Raw genomic sequence first — 20,339 nt, 5'->3', positions numbered from 1 at the left:
ATCATGGCTACAGTAGCATTTAAGTTTACAAGCAAAGATGATATTTTGACAGAGAAACACAAGTCAAAGCAAGTAACAGCTTACAGGAGTCTTTGTCATAGGGCTTGGTTAGTTTCACAAACTGCGTATCGTCAGGCTTCTGATTTTCGCTGTCTGGTGACGCTATCCACATTGGAACAGCGGTGCTTTGCCCGCTCATCCTGTCACTGAAGGATTCAAAATACGTCAACAAAAACATGAGCCATTTGAACTGTTTGCAATCATGATTTACATAAAAAATAAAAGTTTAAAAGGTTTAAATATCGCTGAATAACTCAGTCCACAAATGTCTGGCTAGCTATTTCAAGAAAATTGTAACTAATAAAAATCTAGAGATGTGGCTTATAAAAATCAATCATTCAAAGAAAAATGACTGTCCGAAAAATTTTCAGTCTATTGAACGCAGACTCCATGATGGACAGTAAAGAGAATCGAAGTTTCTCTTAAAGTTATACAAATGCGAGTTTATTTTCCCGCTTTGCATTTTTTTCACTAACTAACTCAAGGTTTCCTTTGTTCCTTTTCTTCATTCCATTTTCCTTTTATATTCAGGTTTTGCAAGACAGTTTTTCCACAGTATATAATTAGTTGAAAGAATAAACAAAAGAAATCAAACACATTTGATTTCGCCCTTTGGAAACGTACAAAAATTTTTTTGACACTAATGCGCGGAAAAATGATGTGGATTTTTGTTGAAATTTACGATTAAGTTATTATACTAGAAATTAGAGTACAGGTTTGGCTATCCGACCTATCTCACCCAGAGAAAAAAGCAGCAGATGAAGCTTTGATCAAAGCGTTGAAAAGAAATTACAAGGGTTTCCAAGTTTTGTAAACAAACAAACAAAGGTAAATGCTGCATTATATTTGGATTGCCATAGACACAAGTTACTAGAGAGTTTTGCTATTGAATATTTCGCAGCGCAGCCAAATAATGTCTTGCCACAGTAATAGAGGCCCCTTTAGTAATTGCTCAAATTATACTTTGTATCACTTATCAGCTCGAGTTAACAAATTAGGTCACGTCTAGTAATCGTCATGGAATGAACTGCTATAGAATCGTTGCAGTAAGATGCATTTTCATATGAATCTATAGCCTGTAAAAATGAAGAAAACTAGAGAAAAGGGACATGAAACTTTAAATAAATTCACCTGGATCTTCTGTCGCATCCACCCAGATGCTTAATAATCATAGAGGAAGCCAGAGTCTTTGAATTAGGCATACGAGAACTATTTTTGAAAACTGATTGTGGTGACTCGCATTGTCTTGCTTTTACCTTGCCAGTACGACTTTGCATTTGTGGCCTTAGGAGACAAAAGATGCAACAAAATGATGCGTGAGAAAGACTAAACGAAACAACAAAGAGGACTTCTAATTTCTCGCCTCATATTTTCTGTAAGATATTCGCGTTGTTTATGTGTTATATTCCGTTGCAAATTTAATTTTTCATTTCTTTTCACCATAGTGAAAGCTTAGCAGATGTTCCTCCAAAAATTTTCTATTTCATAGGAGTATATAGCCCTCAAGGTTGTTCGATGCAAGAATATCAAGACCCTTGCGTCAAAATTAAATATCTTATAAGATCCAATGAATTAATGCAACGCATAATCATAAGGAATTAAATAAAATTATGCTATAAAAAGTAAAACAGATCATTAAACTTCTTAACGATTATACAGAGAAAATGGTATGTTCCTGAAAGGGCGTTCGTGTGTATATGCAACTTTATAACGGGTAAAAATGTGCCAGTACAATGAAACTGTAGGACAAATCGGAGACTACTCCTGTTGAATGTAAATAATTGCAGATGAACCCAGGCAGAAAAATTGCGTAGTAAATTGTTCAATAAATACAGTTGAAATTCTTCACTGATATTTTCAAATTTGAAATCAAAAAAAGGGTATGACATAAAACATACTTGGTCAGTTTCTTTACATAGGTTCGACTGCCAAATCCATCATGTGTATATCTGGAAAGAACGAGCCAAATATCAGAATAAAGTGAAAATAACAGAACAAAGTGATATATTAAATATCAAGAAAGATAAAGCAGTAAAAAAATCTAGTTTTTTGCAGATTTTTAGAGAAGTATCTCCTCAAAAGAGCTTCTACTGGTCGTTGAAACTATGAATGTACTATATGGGCTACATTCAGCTTGTTTGAATCATACCTAATAAATCCTACCTCAATAGGCTATGGAGAGCCTTTAAACTAAGCTTTTCCAAACACTACTATTTTCAGTTCCTAAATAGACCTCCAATTAAATTTCCATTCCCCTATAAAATGGGCCCCCTTTAATTTGATATATTTGTGATTGAAAGCTTTTACATGTGTTTGATTACCGATATCTCAACGAATCTGGCTCCACCGGACCAGATATTTTGTAATGTTTTTCTGTTTTCGCGTTCCGGTCCTGTGGAAAATGAACTTTATATTGTCTTGGACTTTCTTCCGGGAACAAGATTTCAGCCTTCCTCAAAGCCTGGCTGGCATTATCTCCTTTCAGAGCAGCAGTTGGCCTAAAAAAGAATTTGGAAATCTAAATCTGGTATGTAGCTGTTTTAACTCTTTCTGTGCTAAATACTACAAAAGGAGAATAGAATTCAAAAGGCATTGAAACTGCTGAAATCGATAAGCATCTTATTATCAAGGGTAAAATGTAAGGGAGTGGGCATAAAACGAGGCGGTGAAAGAAACAGGAAGAAATGGTCAGATATTTACCTAAGAGAAAAGAAATTAAAATGAGGAAAAAACGAGAATAGGTAGAAAACGTCTATGAACAGAAAGAAAGGGGAGAATGTAGAATGAAAGAGAATAGGCATTGAGAGATAGAAATTATTTTGAAAAAGGAAAAATGAAAAAGGAAAAAGGAAAAAGGAAAAAGGAAAGGAAGAATGGAGGGCGTGAAAGGTAAGGAAGGTAGATAGCTGCACCTTCGGGAAGAATACAGCAGCATGTTTCTTTCCAAAATAGTCTTCGCTATTTTGACATAGATAGGCTAATGGGGAAAGATCAGTAAATCCAGTTTCATCCTGCTGTTACTGAAGGCCTTAATAAAAAAATCTTTAAAAAACTCGGTATTGTTGGATGTAAATCACAATACAATGAAATATGTACTGTTCGACAATACCTTAAATATAATCGCGGACTAAGTCTATCACGAGGGCTGCTGTGAGGCGAATTTGAAGGACTTTGTCGAACATCTTTTCGAAACTCTTGATGATTGATTTGAATCTGCAAAATATATAAACAATTTATAATTATGTTTAAATTTTTAAAACTTCCTAATTTTAAAATCAACCCACGGGTAAAGGCAACATTTGCTAGAAGGGCCTATCGAAAAATCCAGAGGGATTCTTCATTTCCATTTTCATGTCCAGCATAAAACGCATATATAGTTCAAGCAAGAAAAAACTAAGCCTGCGGAGCATTTCACATCACCTGGGAGAATTGTTGTGGCATAGAGCAACATGCTTTCAAAATTTTCCAAATATTCCCGCCTTGTAGCGTTAATATGTGGACGCTAACTTTTCTTAGTTTTTATTGGACTCACAACAACAAGAAAATGGCAAGTCGCATGTTATTGTGCTTTAATTACTTGTTCTAAGATACAAATACAGTCACTGATTGTAATGTGCATTTTTTGTACATCAAAAGATTTGCTTTCCTTGAAAGATGGCTAACGTTGGTTAACCTGGTTGCAAGAGCCTCGGAAGAAAACAAAAATGGAAACCTAATACTCTTCGTCTCCCGTATCGTGAGAGGCTGCCGCACCAAGAAACAAGGCGAACCATTCCATGCACACCATGCAGAAAATCATTCATTGTATCTTATTTTATGTTCTTTCGGGATGTTCGTTCAAGCATGGCATAATTTACAATTAATGCTGATGACAATGTACTTGAAGTATAGCAAATTTTCGACAATAGCCTTTTTTACTAAAAATATTCTTATGCAACGGGGGATGCAGTCCGAAAGTCCCAAGACAGAAAACAAATAGATACAACACATTTTCGGGTAGAGTTTCAAATGGGGACATCCCCCGAAAAACCGTTTCCAACTTAAGACGTGTTGCCATGGCATCACTCAACATCGCCAATGGCTACCGTCTCCAAGAACGCTCGCTTACTTCTCCAGAGGGACGTCCAAACTTTTGGCTGGAATAATTGACAAGGAAAACACAAAGAGAGCATCGCTTAAAGACTTAAAAGTCTAAAAAACTGGTTTACAGTTGCCCTGGTGACGGCAACAACGGTCCTCCATTCACCAAAATAAGAACAACATGCCACATGCATCCATTTATTGGTTTAGCTGGTTGTTTACATTTAGCAAAATCTCTGTACAACGCAGGAAAATTGATGTTTGCTTAGTTAAATGGCTGCTCAAAATCCAAAATAACTATTGCTTGATAATCAGATTATTAATTGACTTTTTATGCCGTAACGCAAGACCCACTAAACGAATCAAGATGTTATGCTTCCTGCATCTTCATTCGAAAGGACACAAAAACATTGTGATGACCCACACATGAATATAAATCGAATGCTCCACGGGAAAACTTTGCACGGGATAAGAGCTTGTCTGCTTTGAATGCATGTACATTCTTGTGGGTTCATGTTTGAGCAACTTCCTCTTGATGCATTTAAGGCATTTAGGTAAAGAATAAAACTTTAAAAGACATAGCGGGTCACACTATAATTGAAATGATGTAACCGTTCTTGGCATTAATAAAGATACTCTGAATAACACAGAAATTACAATCGAAAAAGATCGAAGTAATTAGTTGACCCTTTTACCTTAGAAGTTACTGGAATGTACTGCACTTTACCATATTTGAGATGATAATTCATTTGGCTGGCAATCTTTGATTCGGAACGAGTATCAGGTCTCTGAAACCATTTGCTTGTAGCTTTCCTTTTAAAACTGCATGGCGATATAGCGGAGCAAATATCAAACAGCCGAGTTCTCGCGGGAAAGTTAATGTCAACAACACATTTGCGACGAACATTACACTAATAAAAGAGTTTCCACACCTTGACAAAAGGACCGGGGCAATTTAGGACATCAATAATCTTAGTCGAAATTAATTAGCCTCGGAGACTTTTGCATTGATTCTCTAGGGAAAAGAGAAACTTTGGCCAGAAATACAAAGGATAACTGGTCTCGACTCGAAAACATCTGATTCTAGCTGACGAGAAAAATCCCTGTTGTGCAAAAAGAGGACTAGTTCTGCAACGATAAAGTCTTGCTTTTACTTCGACCGTCGAAACCAATCAAAATCGAACCGTTACCAGTGTCGAACCGTAAAACGTAGTCGAACCCCCTCCAAACAACATTAACGGAAGCATGAACGGGCGGAACGGTTCCAAATGCATGCTAAATTCCTTGTTTAAATTTTGTGCATTAATGGTGTGAAAAACAACTTACCGTAGACAGTAGCAAACAATTCGTCTTCGTAATCCTTGAGCCGATTAATGCTATATCACGTTACTAAAGTAAGTCGAACAAGGCCTGTATCGTTCTTTATATACGTTGTTCGATATTTCTATCAATATGCGAAGGATAGACAGCTACAATTCTCGGATTATTCTACGTTCACACTGCAAGGATAAGCAGCGTGCTCTAAAACTAAACTCCTCATTTTCTCAAAATTTCATACTCTTTCACAAAATTGCACTGAAAAGCGGAAACATTTCAATCCTCAGAGCATTCCCCTGGGTATTAGTGCCATATAAATTCTAGCATGGAAATAGAAGATAGAAGCGAAGGAGCGAAGGAGCGGAGGAGCGAAGGAGCGAAGGAGCGAAGGAGCGGAGGAGCAGATAACTTCGCTTTTACGCTCCTATCTTCTATATCCTCGCGCGAACCTCTGTGGCTTTGGTACCTAGGGTATCAGAGCATAGACGTCAGATAATTACCAAAGCGGAAACTAATATCCAGAGATGCGAATCGGAAGTAAATTAAGAGTTAGGGAAGTGCTTTGATTGGTTCCTTATACTGCTAAACCCAAAAACCCTAAGAAAACAAATATATGAAATTATAAATTAGGTTCAATTTTTGGACCGAAAACTTTTTCCATATACATATTTTTATTTTTTAGTGTTGGTAATGTTCATTTTGTGACAGAAAGCTACGAGGATTCTGACTGGTCAAAAAGAAACCCAATTTTCAACAAACGATAGATAGAAACAACGCAAGATGAAGAGCCAATAATTTACTGATACTTTGCCCTGGGAGGACTCATCTTAACTTTGAAGATTCAAAAGTAATTTGATTTGAAGATTTTTCCCATTTTCACACTCATTCGCTACCTAAAGTCACATTTCTGACAGGAGCCATACAACAATTTTTTCTCAGTACAAAAAAGGATGTGCTCACGCTAAACTAATCCATTGACATGAGGATATTTGTGAGGTGTATTTTGCTTCATGTCCTTGAGAAATTTTCAACTTAAATTCTAGACATTTTGAAATGATTCTTCTAAACACATAAATCGTTTAGGATTTAAATATACACGAGCACATCTTTACACAGTGTAATAATTCCTGTTATTTTATCATAATCAAAGTGAAAGTTTTATTTCGAAGGCTCTTTGATTTGCAAGGCTTTCAAAAGTACAGGGCTAACGGTTGCGAAATTTGAAAACCGAATTTATCCAGGCTAAAGATCTTACCAAGAAATACTTCGACAGGTTGATCTGCATCATTGTTTGGTTTTTGCAAAGCTCAAAAATCAACCAAACCTTTGCTTACAAGCAGTCCCCTGCGTGTAGTAAGTGAATCCAATGCTAAATCCACTGGCTACTTTCGCAGCTAACCGGTTTGATGATAAAAATATACTTACTGGTGGTTTTTGTTCGAGCATTTGTTGGCCAACAGGCGTCACAAGCTGTAAAATCGATGACGTTGTCAATCCATTTTTGTTTCTAAAATAGATATCACAGTCTACCGTGTTAGGAATAAAATAAAGTGATTAAAAAAGTTGCGCAATTGCTAGTGGTTTGGTGGCAAAATCACCTGCATTGGAGAAGTGTGGAAGAAAATAAGATTTTGCGCTAAACAAGCTGTCATAACAAAGAAAATGACGATATGACAATATGGCATTGAGTTGCTCGATGCAGAGCAATGCCAACCAACATAATGCAGAGCTTTGGACAATCATAAGAAGCCTTTTGAAAATGGATGCATACGATGTAATCAAATTAAACATTGCCGCTAATAAGGAGCACAACTTTTCACAAAAAATTGGGGCGCGGAGCCTGTTTTAGAAAATCGAGGAAGCAACTGCTCTCAGTTAGATAGTCTAATGTATCCACTTAAAACAGGTGTAATGTACTTAAAGCAAAAAAGGACCAATTTAGAGGTGGTAGCCGTAAAAATGGCATGTGGCAACTTATCGTTTGGACTGATTTTTTCTGATTGTCCAGTACTCGTTTCCCATAGCGAAATTGTTTTAAAAAATTAACGCACATTCAAAACAGTTCATCTCAGGTCATCCTTGAATTAACTACCCCCCGTGAATGGTGGCCCAGTCTAACTACAAATGTCAATAACTGTTTTCAAATAGAGCTTATGCTTGAGAAATGAAAAAAATTATCACAAAGTTTCAAATAACCGAGATGAAAAGCAATCGAAGAATGGGCTGTATGAATAAATGGTTTTATTGTCAGTGAACTTTGAAACGAAGTGCGATTGTAAAAGCAGAAATATCTACTCACAAGCCACTATGTGGGTCAACTTGTTTCTTAGCAACGTTGCGGTGAAGGCTTCTCGGTGATTGGGAAACTTGAGAAAGAAAAATTAATCATTAAAATTTGTTGTGACGATAGAAACAGCGAATATGTCCTATATATGGTCTTATAGCAGAGGAAAACACTATTAAGTCAATGTTTCGTAATTATACGAGAGGCAATCTACATTCTACAGGTTTCTACTACAGCAGTGGTGGCGCTAGGAATCTTCCGACAGAGGAACATAGCCTTCCAAAAGGGGGCTAAATATCTTCCTTATCTCAGACTTAAAATAATTAATCTGGTTTCCTTCACAATTCACATCTGTTTACAAAAGCGATGTGAAAATGAAAGCTAATATTATAAAACCTTTTAGAAAGGCATGCTAACATATGCAGTACGAATTTTATTGTAGTTATATAAATGTAATATTCATTAGCGCGAGATATAAGCATCAGTTAGGGTGCAAGAGCATCAAGTATGGCAGGGCTGCCTGACATTCACCACAAATATAGTGAGTTCTATATTTTCATTAAATCATCAGTCGAAATTCTAGATGACGGTCACTAAATATGGGCGACAGGGCCAAATTTTAAATGACGGTCACTAAATATGGGCGATAGGGCCATATATCTGAACATAACATTTACAGTGATTCTGACCTAAAGGACGATTCCTTTTAGCCTAATACAGCCGAACCATGTTGAGGAAAGGCTCATCCCCTTCCGAATATCCTGGGTTGGTCTGTTGCTGGCTAGTTTTACAATATCCTCCACAGTGAACAATTTAGGCTGACAGTGGTTGTATCAATTTGATTTACGCACATGTCAATTCACAAATCATCAATTTTAGCTACAAAACTTTGCATAAATGTTGAAGAAATGACGTGGAGGTATTGGAGATAACCTATTTCGCACCCTCATTCAGATCTTCTCTTGGCCATGCTCGTTCGATGGGGTTGTTAAATTTTTAATGAACTCTAATTTACAAAGGTTACACTTCACTTAAACCCACATTCACCATGCTACCTAACTTTAAATAATAACCCAAATCGCGAAGTTGCATCTTTGAAGGAAAGGATATGATCCTAAACATAATTTGAGCGAAGAATATGATTACAAACAATCTAACGTATTTAGCAAGCTAAAAATGAAGGATCAAACTGCAATCGCTTTATTTGACAATATCTTTGTTGCTGCTAACCCTAACACATACCAGCTTGCGTGCTGTTGCTTTCCTTGCTGTTCACTTCGTCTTTATAATTCATATGCTTCCTTTCTTTTAATTGCTGGAATTTTGAATAACTTGGTATATATTCAAACTTCTGCTTCTCTTGCTGAATGCTCGAATTCGATTTTTCTCCCAAAACTGTATCTTGCTCCTTAACAGAAACCCCTTTCTCCATGATCACCTCACCAGTATTCAACGATTTCGATCGATCGATTGCAGTTGATTGGCTGGCACTGGCATCATCAGCTTGAGTCTCGATACTAAAATCCTCGCTTGATTTCTCTTCCGATTGTTGATCATCGCTCATCTGAGCACTTTTAACAATTTGATCAACATCAATGCTAACTCGGTCTTCATCGATTTCAGATTGCAGATCGCTTCCTGGTAAATCCTCCTGAATGTAAACTCTTTTTTGTAAATAATCGGCGCTTTTCGACCTCTGTATTTTATTGCTTGAATGACTCAGTGGACTCGAGTTCTGGTTATAACGTTCGATTTGGTTAACCTGCACGTTTTCGCTGTTCTCTCCCGGTGCTGTATAATGTATAGAAACTTTTGAAACAGGTCTGAAAAGAAGTGATGAAAATACTAAGATGTTGAAACAAAGGAAGGATAAAAGACTCAAGCAAAACTCGCCTCCTCACGAAAACAACTATAACATGACCACAGGCAGGTCTATAGCTACTTTCTTATAAAGTTTTGCATATGTAAAATTTTTGTTATTGATCTATTTGAGCCACGGGGGGTTCGCGTGGGCGAAGAGCTTACAAATAGGTTTGTATATAGGAAAAAGCAGAGACTAGATATTTCATAGGATATTTCATTTCATAGATATTTCATAGGATTATACACAAGCTACAATGATCTAAGGGCTCTAAAGATAGATCCAGTGACTGCTATCATGAATCGAATTTAATTCACAAAGACAATAATCGATTGCCAGGGTACTCATTCATAATCGAAGCAGTTGTGAGCTGGCATTTAAAACAATGCGTCAAATAAGTCCTGATTCGGCGGAGTTTAGTCTATTTATGCGCATGAAAGCTTCAAGGGGATGCCGAATGAAGGTTTACCTCAGCCAAATTCAACTTTAAAATGCGCAGTGATTAATGTACTTTGAATTTAAAAAAGACGATACGAAGAAAGCATTAAGTGCTGTAAATTGCATAAATAAGAAACATGCTTTTTCATGAAGGGTCTGGAGGTGAAGGGGTCATGGGCTGACATCAAAAGGGACAAACCATAGCATCGAGTACTTATCCAAATTTCAAAATAAAATGAATTATCTAGTAGAAGATATATATAAATAAATAAATAGAAGATAAATTCTTTCTTTGGCAGGAATCAGGCCGATTCTGCTCCATCAAAATTTCATTTTGAACCAATAGTCTCAATCATTTTTGGAAGGTAACACCCTAAACGACCCAAATATTTGCCTCAACTGAATGCAGAGTCAATGCAATAGCAGCACTGAGTGAAGCAGCAGTGCCACGAAAATAGTCGCGAAAAAAAGTTGCGAGAGATTTACTGATAAGGATGAGCCAGTTAACATGGGTGAACAACAGGCTTTTCTTTTTGCATTTATTTAGGCACTTGAGCACCATTCACATGTCAGTTCCTGGTTAAATTTGACACAAATTGCATTTAAATTGGCGTGTTGCTGACGTGGCGAGAGAGCTCAAAGGCAAGGCGCCACCCGAAATGCATTGGAAAAAAAGATACCTATCATGTTATTTTTCTCTGATAATCCTCTCTATACTTTGTTGACGATATAGCAAGCACATCAATTTGAAAAGTGAGAAAAATAATCCATACAGTCAGTTTCAGAAAAAAATGCTCAGCGCTGGGAAACCATACAGATTAAGCAAGAAAGTACCTGCTGTTTTCCATAAAGGCGTCACAAAACCCTACAATATTGTAAAATATTTGAGCAGCATATGTTGCTTGCACAAATAGTGGCTGCAAATTTTTTATCATGTTTAAATAGATAGTGAGCCTTAGAGTCTATAATGGAAATTTGTGTTGGTAATCTACCCATGATGGCGCAGAAAACTTGAAACATTTCTTTTGGAGAGACTTCCCTGTAGTCATCTAGCCACACAAACTGGCCTCGTAATCAGTTGTCGCCTAGTGATCCCAATACAACACTACATAAAGTATTGTTCACCATAGCAACAGCTGAAGTGATCGCCTTTCCATCTCATGGCGTGGAGATTATGCCGTTTCAAATAAAAAAGGTTATCCTCATAAATTAGGTCTTTCTTCAAAATTATATACGTCAGGACAGCTTAGCAAGACCCAAAACAGAAAAGATTATTGGTCAGATCAATGAGAAGCACAAAGAAATTTCGGCTGAAGATTGTCTGGAAAGCTTTAAAATTGCTTAGAAAATTTGATCAGACCAGGCTGTCGGCGCATTTGAAGATTCGTTGAAATCTCAAACTGGGAAACTACCATTCCTAGAGGCTAGAAAAGATCCGTTTTTCTAGTAAATCGCCTGCTGAGCTAGGATTGTAATGAACAAGGACTTGGAAACAACCATATCTATAATATTTGGACTAATTTAACCGTCATTTTCATGTTTTTGGGCTTGAGGCATAAATTATACAAATCTTTAGGCTGCAACTCGATAAATATTTACCCGCTTTTGCTAAAATTAGAATTTTAGAAACGAGTTTTAGTGAATGTACAAATTTGATGTACAAGAGATGAGCCGAGTAAAATCTCCAAATGTACATATTGTGAGAGACTTCTTTGGCAAAGCTTGCAATGATTTTTGAAATAATGAGCGCCATAGGAAAATTAATTAAAACCTTATGGGACAACCTGTACAGGTAAGCTAGCTAGACCAAACAGATTTATGCAAAAAAGCCAAACTACTGAACGATAATTTTCTGAAAAAAGTTTATAATAGCATACGATCGAATTAGAGTACAATCATAAACAAACGAACAAAGATTTTGCTACATTCTTAGGGCAAAAGCAGAATAGCCCTAAGAAATATACTATTCCATTCACTTCCTAAGAAAAAGAGAATTAATCATAAGATGTTTTTGAAAATGTTAAATTTTAAATGAAAAATCAAAAAGATTCAAATTGATTTGAACAAAATATTCAAGAAATAAATTAAGAATGGCCAAATAAAATCATCCAGAAAGGAAGTGATCCGCATTCATAAACAACGCAATTTAACTTACAACTGCATATCTTCACTGGGATCCAACTGATAGTCTGCTTTTGTTGAAACATATCTTCCTTTTGAAATTGGAGTATGGTCAAGCTAAAGCAAACAAATACGAGATTTCAGCTCCCTGGGTACCAGACTCTTTTGAGACTCACAAGAAAAGAGAAGTATCGGAACTGAGAAGGTATGTAAATGGCACATTTCTAACTAAGCAAGCTACTCTACAGATCAAATACAGAAGATATATATTATATCTTATATTTTGAACGACGACCTGAAAAATGATAACAAACCTAGGCAAAACTTATGCTATAGGCATCATTACTCCTATTTGAATAAAGCATCAATGAGTTGAGGTCACGGGCTTTTTCTTTGTATAAAAGAACCTTTATTTCATCCAGTTACACTAATGAAGAAGTAACAGCGGTTGCATTTCCACTTGAATATCAATTTATATTCAAGAATCCTGGGAAAATGTCAATATTTATTAAACTTCAAAACAAAATGACATGATATTTTCCTCTAAAAGAAAACTATTTCTGCCTTAGATTGGTACCCTTATGAAAAGAAAAACACAGAAGATTACTTCCTGAATTTGACAATTGCAATAACTTAATTACTACTACGTAACACGCATACTCTTCTTATAAAAACGAGTTTTCTCAGTTCACAACAGGGGTGTTGTGGCTCCTAGAAAAGGTTCTTGAGAAAATGATTATAAGGGGGCCCGCTCTATTGTATGACATCTCCAATCACAAACCACAGGTCGCTAAAAATGGTACCTACCTGGAAACCATACACCAACGAAAAATTACAAAGACACCAGTTTTATCATCTTTAAAGGTTCGTCTGCTTTATTTTATGAGGTGTATCCCCTTTTTTTAACCATAGTCTCTTTAAGACTCCAAAAAATGTGGAACAAACCCATTGCTGTACTTCACACTTAACACCAACTTAAGCGCGATAAAGCACTTACGTGCACGTGAAATTTTTTGCGGCCGTGCCTTTTAAATTAGCTTGAAATACCTTTCAGAATTTTTTTTGCAGTCATTTACCACGTTTTACAATTTTTAGGGCATACTTTTGTGCGTTTCGTTAAAGTTTAGTTCTTCAAATTGGAATTCCTAACTTTAAGAGGCCCCCTAGACCTCGAGGCCCTGGGGCAGTTTTCTCCTCCTTGTCCCCGTCTCAGCGGCTCTGTTCATATTCCACGAATCTCTTTCACAGGGGCCTGTTTGTATATGTTGACCTCTTCTAATTCTGAACTTTTAACTTGAGTCTACTTGTTAGCGAGGGGCTTTCTCGCCAAGGATTTTATTCAAACACTTTCCGGGGTTTTACAAACTCACTTTAAATGGGCCCACCGGGAAATTTCCCGATGTCCCGCCTAATCACAACGCCCCTGGTTCACAAACTTTAATACTATTCGGGCATTACACAATAAAATCTTTTTAAGACTCCAAAGGATTGGGATCGTCAAACCCCAATACTCTCTTCTGAAAATGATCATGCGTAATTCCAACAGCGCTTCGATCACTAATGTACAAAATCGTAATTAAAATAGTACATAGTTGATAAAAACACCCAAAATCAATCTCACCATTATATGAGGTGGGGCAGTTTCAGGCCTCTTAATGGTAGATTTCATGTCTTGAGTCGAGTCATATTTGTAATCTCTTAAATCGTTGGGTATTTCTGGAGCACCAATTCCTTCAAAACCATTGACAGTGAAGACTGTGTCCATGGTGTCAGATTCTTTCAAGCTAGACATCTAGGAAAAACCAATTTGTGATGCGTCGTAACAGATAAGAATGCGATTAAGTTACTAAGCAAGGAAGTCTATTTGAACATTCAAATAATGCTACTAGGATGATGTGTCTGACTGGTGATAGTTGATACCAGTGAATGCGAACAGCTGGTGTCTGAAGTAACCATTGCATTGCTCTGGAGACATTTTTAAAAATCTCTATCGTCCCCTAAAAACAAAATTAAGAAAACAGCAAGGCCTATTTAAGTTTGGAATGTTGAAAATATCTTTGGTATGATTTCCTTAAAAAACCTTTTAAGATTTGCTACTTACAAGAATGTTAGTTCCAAGAAACTGCCTCAAAGGGGTTTTCAGAACCAATAGAGGTATTTAAATCGAGGTCTTGGCTTACCATATAGAATTAAACTATAGTTGGTAAAATAAGGCTCAAATTCACCCAAATTCGTGTGCACGGTATTTTTCTGCTTGAGCAATACATTGAACAGCTAAGAATTGGAAAACCAAGAAAAAAGAAAAAGAACAAGAGTATCATTATAACGCCCAATATACTGAATACATAAAAAGTTGACTTGTTTTACCCACAAAACGTAATTGGAGATTCACTCTCCTCTATCCCCTTTAGAAAAACTTATCCACATTGCGCCGCTATTGTAACAGTGCAACAGAAAAAGTATAGAAAATCAAATAAGGATCGTGTGCTCAAAAAAAGTCAGGTACATTCTCCATTTTTATGTGACAAATAGCTAAAAAACGTCTTCGTAAATTTATCCTTCTGGTTTCATATGTCAAGGAGTCTGAATCTATCAGTGTTTTAAGGGCTAGGTAATGACTTGCTTTTCGGAGCTAAGCACAGAGTTTTGATATCCCAAATGCTTGTTACAATATCAAGATGAATATATTTGAAGTTAATGAAGAAGGCTTTATTATCTTGTGAGCCAGTGAGCAAACTTTAGAAAAAGCAAACTTACGTCACGCGAGTCCAAATGCGAAAAAGAGGTTTGGGGTCTTTGACGCCTATAAGAGTTTCGCCCAACTTTTTCGTGACGCAATATTCCAGGTTTAACACCAGGGTCAATGGATGATGAAGGTCTATACTTAAGTGTCTTGGAAGAGTCTTGCGAAGGACTGAAGTGCTGAAAAAAGATGCACATTATAACGTAAGACGGTTCCGGCTATGGGATGTAAAATGAAGTTTGATTGCCAATGCAGTTCAGTGTTTTGTACGACGAGTGAGCAAAAAAACAAATTAACATCGTTAAAGTGCGAGTTCGTACATGGAAGTTTAATATTATTACGAGCATCGATGAAGAGTTGTGCTCGAAACGTCACAACTTCTATGTACAAAGTCGTACTTTAACTATATTAGTTTGTTTTATATGTAAAGTAAAGGTTTGAAAGACACAGTTGACATTTTTACAAAGTCCCATGATCGCAGTGCTTTGCAAAAAAATACTAAATGTAAAAATCAGATTGATAAATCTCTGATAAAAATTGTTAAATGAACCATAAAAGACAGAAATAGATAGCGAAATATAGAAAAGCTAACTAATTTACTAACGTAGCTAAATATCTCTCATAAACTTTAGATGATCAAATTAAAGGTTTGTCAGTTATTCTATTCAGTTTCTCGTATGTAATAAAACATTGTTATGTGGCTAGCTGACTTCTTGTAAGTCCAATTAAGAAGGTTTTCTTTCTAAAGGACATATTTTGACAATTGATCAATCGGTACAGTTTGTTCGATTTTGGACCATTTATAAGAAATTCGAAAAATAGGCTGCCTAGTTTCTTATAAGGAAAAAATGTTTTCTATCCTTGAAGATTACAGTTTCTTATAAATATATTTTTGCATGCGGGGATTAACTATATAGAATCGCAAAGCCTGAGGCAACTCGAAAAGGGAGCAGAAACGACGTTTGAATCATCTATGGAATTCTGTATAATTTCCATGAACCAACTCGATGTTTAAAAGCTGGCTTATTCGTCAGAGGGGGCGGGGGGCATTTTGAATGGCAAGGCTTAATTGAAACCTGATGTCACTCACCGATGCGCTAAGGGTTTCTCTTCTTTAGAAATAAAAACAGACAGTGGTGAAATGTGAAGCATGGTGGACCCTTAAATATCAGTATTAAATCGGAGTTTGATGTTTGGTTATTTAGTTGTACATAGCAAGACGTGATTACACAATACGTTTCACTTCAATACCAGGTACGAGTTTTACACAATGTTTATAAATGGAATGGAAGGGTAATAACCTGCTTGGTAATAACCTGCTAAGAAAAATATTTAATTTGTAGGGTAATACAAAAATAGTGAACATAATTTGTTTTCAATGATAAAAACCTTGTCTGTTCTGCACAGCTGTCTTTTATTTGTAACATACCACTGATATACTCTCTGTAAATCTTCGGATTGTCGTTGGGAATTTTTTATGCTAAGAAAGAGGGTTGGAAATTGAACTGCGTCACAGCTTGCAAATTTAATTGGAAACGGATTTAACAGCGAACCTTTTTGCGTAAGAGGATAGAATTAAATGTCTACAGTAAAAACATTATCAAAATATTTACCGCAATTGTACAATACCAAAGTCATGAATAATGTACCTCGAATGGAATACGCGAGAAACTCTCGCTAAGAAAGCTTAGCTTGCTATTCCAGTTTTTGTAAGGATTAAAAAACAGTTTTAACAGCAAAAAACCACATCTCTTCAGCTCGCCTTGTATTGAAGAACAGTTTTCCTTTCAATTTTCGATCTTATCTGAAGCTTTAAAACTGGGTCAGATTTTGACAAGCTTATCTTTATTTATACAACCAATAGCATGAATACTTAAGAACAGCAAAAAAACAGTTCTTTCTCGTCGGAACATTCACGCTAATGAGATCGGATGATCATTGATAGGCCGAAATATTTCAAAATAGTAAAAGACTTAACGTCTTCCTTCTGGGACCTCAAATGTTTATAACATACCAATTTTGTAATACTAAAGCTAAAAGGAAGCTTTTGACTTGAATCGACACGAGAAAATAAAATAATATACCAACACAAACCTGGTTATTTCAAGAAGCATCTTTGTTAGAACAGAGAAAAATGGTTTCTCATATGAGTCACCAGTATCATAAAGATAAGGCCTAGAAGAAAATACAAGACCTTGCAGTTTTAAAGTAACAAAGGAAGTAAACGATTTCCAAATAAACAACTTTAAAATCTTGACAGAGTCAGTGGGATAGGAGTGTCAAGAGGTCAGGGGGCCATGTCCCCTCTTTTTTAAAGATAAAATATATAATTAAGCCAACATTGATCTAGATCAACCTGTGGATTGCAACAAACAAATTGAACTAAAATCCACAAGTAAAACAGCAGGAACAAAGAATTTGCAACAATGGGGGCTAAAGGGTAAGTGGACAAATTATTTTGTCCAAAGTTTAGAATTTGTGGTACAAGCATTGGAATCAGGGTACATGGGATGTTGTGATCAAATACTTTTTTGCCTAATAGGAAATAATTTTTGGTGGATTGATGCTCATTTATAAAATTGTAAACTATGTCCAATTTGCCATAAGAACTCTACATAGAAAGTTGCCACTTACAAAAGCTTAAAAAAGTGTAAGAGAATAGTGCCGAACCCTATGATGCCCTTCTTGCTTAATCATGAAAATATAAAGAATTGAAAGTGATCTGAGGGGGCAGAAAACAGGTGTCAAGGGGGTCAAAAATCTTTAGGTAAGTGGCAAAAGTCATCTTCCAAACAAGATTAAAGCTCCCCATGTATCTATTTAGCTAATTTGGATTTGCAAGTTTGAAAAACGTTTCTATGGTGAAAGTAAATATGTTCATAGATTTTGGTTAACAAATAAACTTCTGTTTACCCTACCTCATGTCATTCTCTCTTTTTCTTATTCCATTGGACAATTCTCTCTTTTCCTCATCTTTAAACCTTTGTATATCTCTTATCATCTTTCTGTATTCATCATACACTACAAGCTATAAGAAGAAAATCATGACATTTAATTTGAAATAACAAATAACATTCACAAAACCAGCATTATAGGATATTAGATAAAGCCTTTATGACAGCCCTCATCAAGTTCTCCCCCACAGTGGTGGAAATTGATTTTTCAGGAGGGGGGGGGCAATGCCCACAAAAACAAGCAAATTTGCCAACAAATGTCATAATTTATCAACAAAAGCATGTCTGACAACTTAGCAAAACCTCAGGGCACTTGCCCCCAAACCCCACAATTTCTGTCACTGCTACCCCATGTTCAAATAACCAAAGTTGGCATTTGCCATCCTTTGTTGCTATGAAAAAAAATAAAAAACGCAAGCAACACCTTTTAGAGGTGCTAAAAATGTTTATTTCTGGTTTTGTATGAGATTAACCCAAAGATACATGGCACATATTAAAGTATTGAATAATTATAGTAATGGTTATATTCATACCCTACACTAATTATAACAATATTCCAATAAATGGGGGCAAGGTCAGGGCCATTGCTAGATACTGTCATTTTTTTCTCAAGTGGGATTGAGCCCTCATGCCTCCCTGTCGTGAGAGCCCCCTGGGTGAGGTATACCATATTTAAGGGTTATATATATATATCTTATGCTTGCAGAGAGGGCAAATCAAGACCCTTTCGAGACATCTCCTGGAAAAAGAGCCTGCAAAGCCGATACAAAACTGGTGGGTAGAAAGTAAAGAAATTCTACTGTTCCCCAGCCAGGTTACATCCCCCCTCTAAACCCATACTTGTGTATATTGATTCCATGTATTTGTTGAATCATTTGGGCTGATCTAATCTTTTTATAAAGCGAAAATTAGGAGGGGTCCATAGTAAACAATGTAGGGTGATACATATAACACAAACTCTACTCAGGTATGTAAAAAATCTTTTCGACTTTTGAGGGAAAGTGATACATCTCTTTCATATTTTTCAATTTACTATTATATCGAAAGATTTTCAATATATAACTTGAAAGATAATTTACTCTATGATTTTAAAAATCCAAATAGATGGGGCAGCATGATATGCTTTTGAAAGGTAGCTCTGCATTCTTCTAATCTGATTTGTTTCTTTTCAAAGAAGTACACCATTCCGTTGCCTAGTGAACAGAACCTACAATTTTTGACAGTACCTCTCGAAAAATCCATAAAGTTCAGTTAATAATGTATTTGCAAAGACAAATACCTTTGAATTTCGAAGAATTCTTAAAGCTCTTCCTTGTCCTGAAAACGCAGAAGTGGGTTCTTCGACTGGCATTGCGTCTTCACAAGTAACAGGTAGGTAGGCCAAAAGGAAATGAGCAATCGCGTCAAGGAATCAAATGGTAAATCCACTTCATCAATCAGCGAAACGATCTATATACAGTCAACAGATTGAAAGAGAATCCTTGGAAAACATAACATTCCATTTAGTCATTTAACAGAAACTGATTATATTTCTCTCGAAAAAACTGGATTACATCGTTTGTTTATTACAGCAACGCCATATAATACTTAATCCACTTGGTCCTATTTGCTCACCGCTGTCTCTAAACATGCATTGAACGCAAATATGTCATATTTCTTAGGCAATCTTATGGAAGACGCCCACCCAGTGGAGGCGCCAGAAATCTTCCGACAGAGGGGTTGGAGCTTCCGACAGGGGGGCTAGAATGACTAAAATAAGCAGTTTTCGTACGTTATTTTGTCAAATTTGCTCCGACAATAACCTAAAATTTCCTCCGATGGGGGGCTAGATGCTTCCGACGGAGGGGCTGTAGCCCCGCCTAGCCCTCCCCTGGGGCCACCACTGCGCCCACCCTTATTTAGGAGTGTTGGGGCCGAGGTAAAAAATGTGCCATCCCTTTATCATTTTTAGTTTTATGTTTGTTATTCTCTCATTTGCCTTTTCTTTTTATTGGTACAGCTGATTTTTTTCGTGTTTATCTGATCATAACGTCAAAGTAATGTTGTCGAAAAATTCTTGCTATGACTTTTATGTATGATGGTTATCTGTATAAACTACCATTTCATTGTAACGTCACTTACATAACAAACCCTACATCTTACTAATAATAATAAAAATAACAAGACAAAATGCTTATGAAGTTTTCATTTTCAAGTTGTCTCGGAAGTTCTTCGTAGGTATGACTCCGTTCCACGAATGACACACGGCCGCATTGTCTTCACCCACGTTCAAAGATGACCGCAACGAAATCCGATAAACATGACGCCACTGCAACTTTCTGTCGTTGCAATGAGAAATCGAGTCGTGTACTCACTCTAGTGTCTCTAATAGACGGCCCCCCGTGTATTAATTTCAGAAGAATTTGCCCTCCCTCCTCCACCCGTCGCTTATTAGCACCCCCCCCCCTTCTATCAAATTTTACAAATCAAGTCATTTGATTT

The 20,339-nt window shown here is 36.4% G+C and overlaps 1 protein-coding gene across 1 annotated transcript in view; it reads right to left on the bottom strand.

Moving 5' to 3' along the window:
* LOC135686054 (uncharacterized) overlaps positions 1-19,499 on the bottom strand; it is a 33,582-nt gene extending 14,083 nt beyond the window's left edge. Inside the window, exons 1-15 of the mRNA XM_065202204.2 lie at positions 19,138-19,499; positions 17,823-17,932; positions 16,999-17,079; positions 16,294-16,384; positions 14,919-15,083; positions 13,783-13,953; positions 12,196-12,278; positions 8,984-9,564; positions 7,757-7,823; positions 6,883-6,964; positions 3,170-3,273; positions 2,382-2,558; positions 1,959-2,009; positions 1,192-1,344; positions 85-206 (exon numbers count right to left, since the gene is read on the bottom strand). Coding sequence (XP_065058276.2) covers positions 85-206; positions 1,192-1,344; positions 1,959-2,009; positions 2,382-2,558; positions 3,170-3,273; positions 6,883-6,964; positions 7,757-7,823; positions 8,984-9,564; positions 12,196-12,278; positions 13,783-13,953; positions 14,919-15,083; positions 16,294-16,384; positions 16,999-17,079; positions 17,823-17,932; positions 19,138-19,209 — 2,110 coding nt within the window. The 5' untranslated portion in view covers positions 19,210-19,499. The remainder of the gene's footprint in view (positions 1-84; positions 207-1,191; positions 1,345-1,958; positions 2,010-2,381; positions 2,559-3,169; positions 3,274-6,882; positions 6,965-7,756; positions 7,824-8,983; positions 9,565-12,195; positions 12,279-13,782; positions 13,954-14,918; positions 15,084-16,293; positions 16,385-16,998; positions 17,080-17,822; positions 17,933-19,137) is intronic.
* Positions 19,500-20,339: the final 840 nt, after the last annotated feature.

Source organism: Rhopilema esculentum, chromosome 6 (genome assembly GCF_057945365.1).
Source record: "Rhopilema esculentum isolate cy_ngs chromosome 6, ASM5794536v1, whole genome shotgun sequence".
Classification (NCBI taxonomy): Eukaryota; Metazoa; Cnidaria; class Scyphozoa; order Rhizostomeae; family Rhizostomatidae; genus Rhopilema; species Rhopilema esculentum.
The sequence above is the reverse complement of the archived record's forward strand: the minus strand, read 5'-3'. Positions and strand labels throughout refer to the sequence as shown.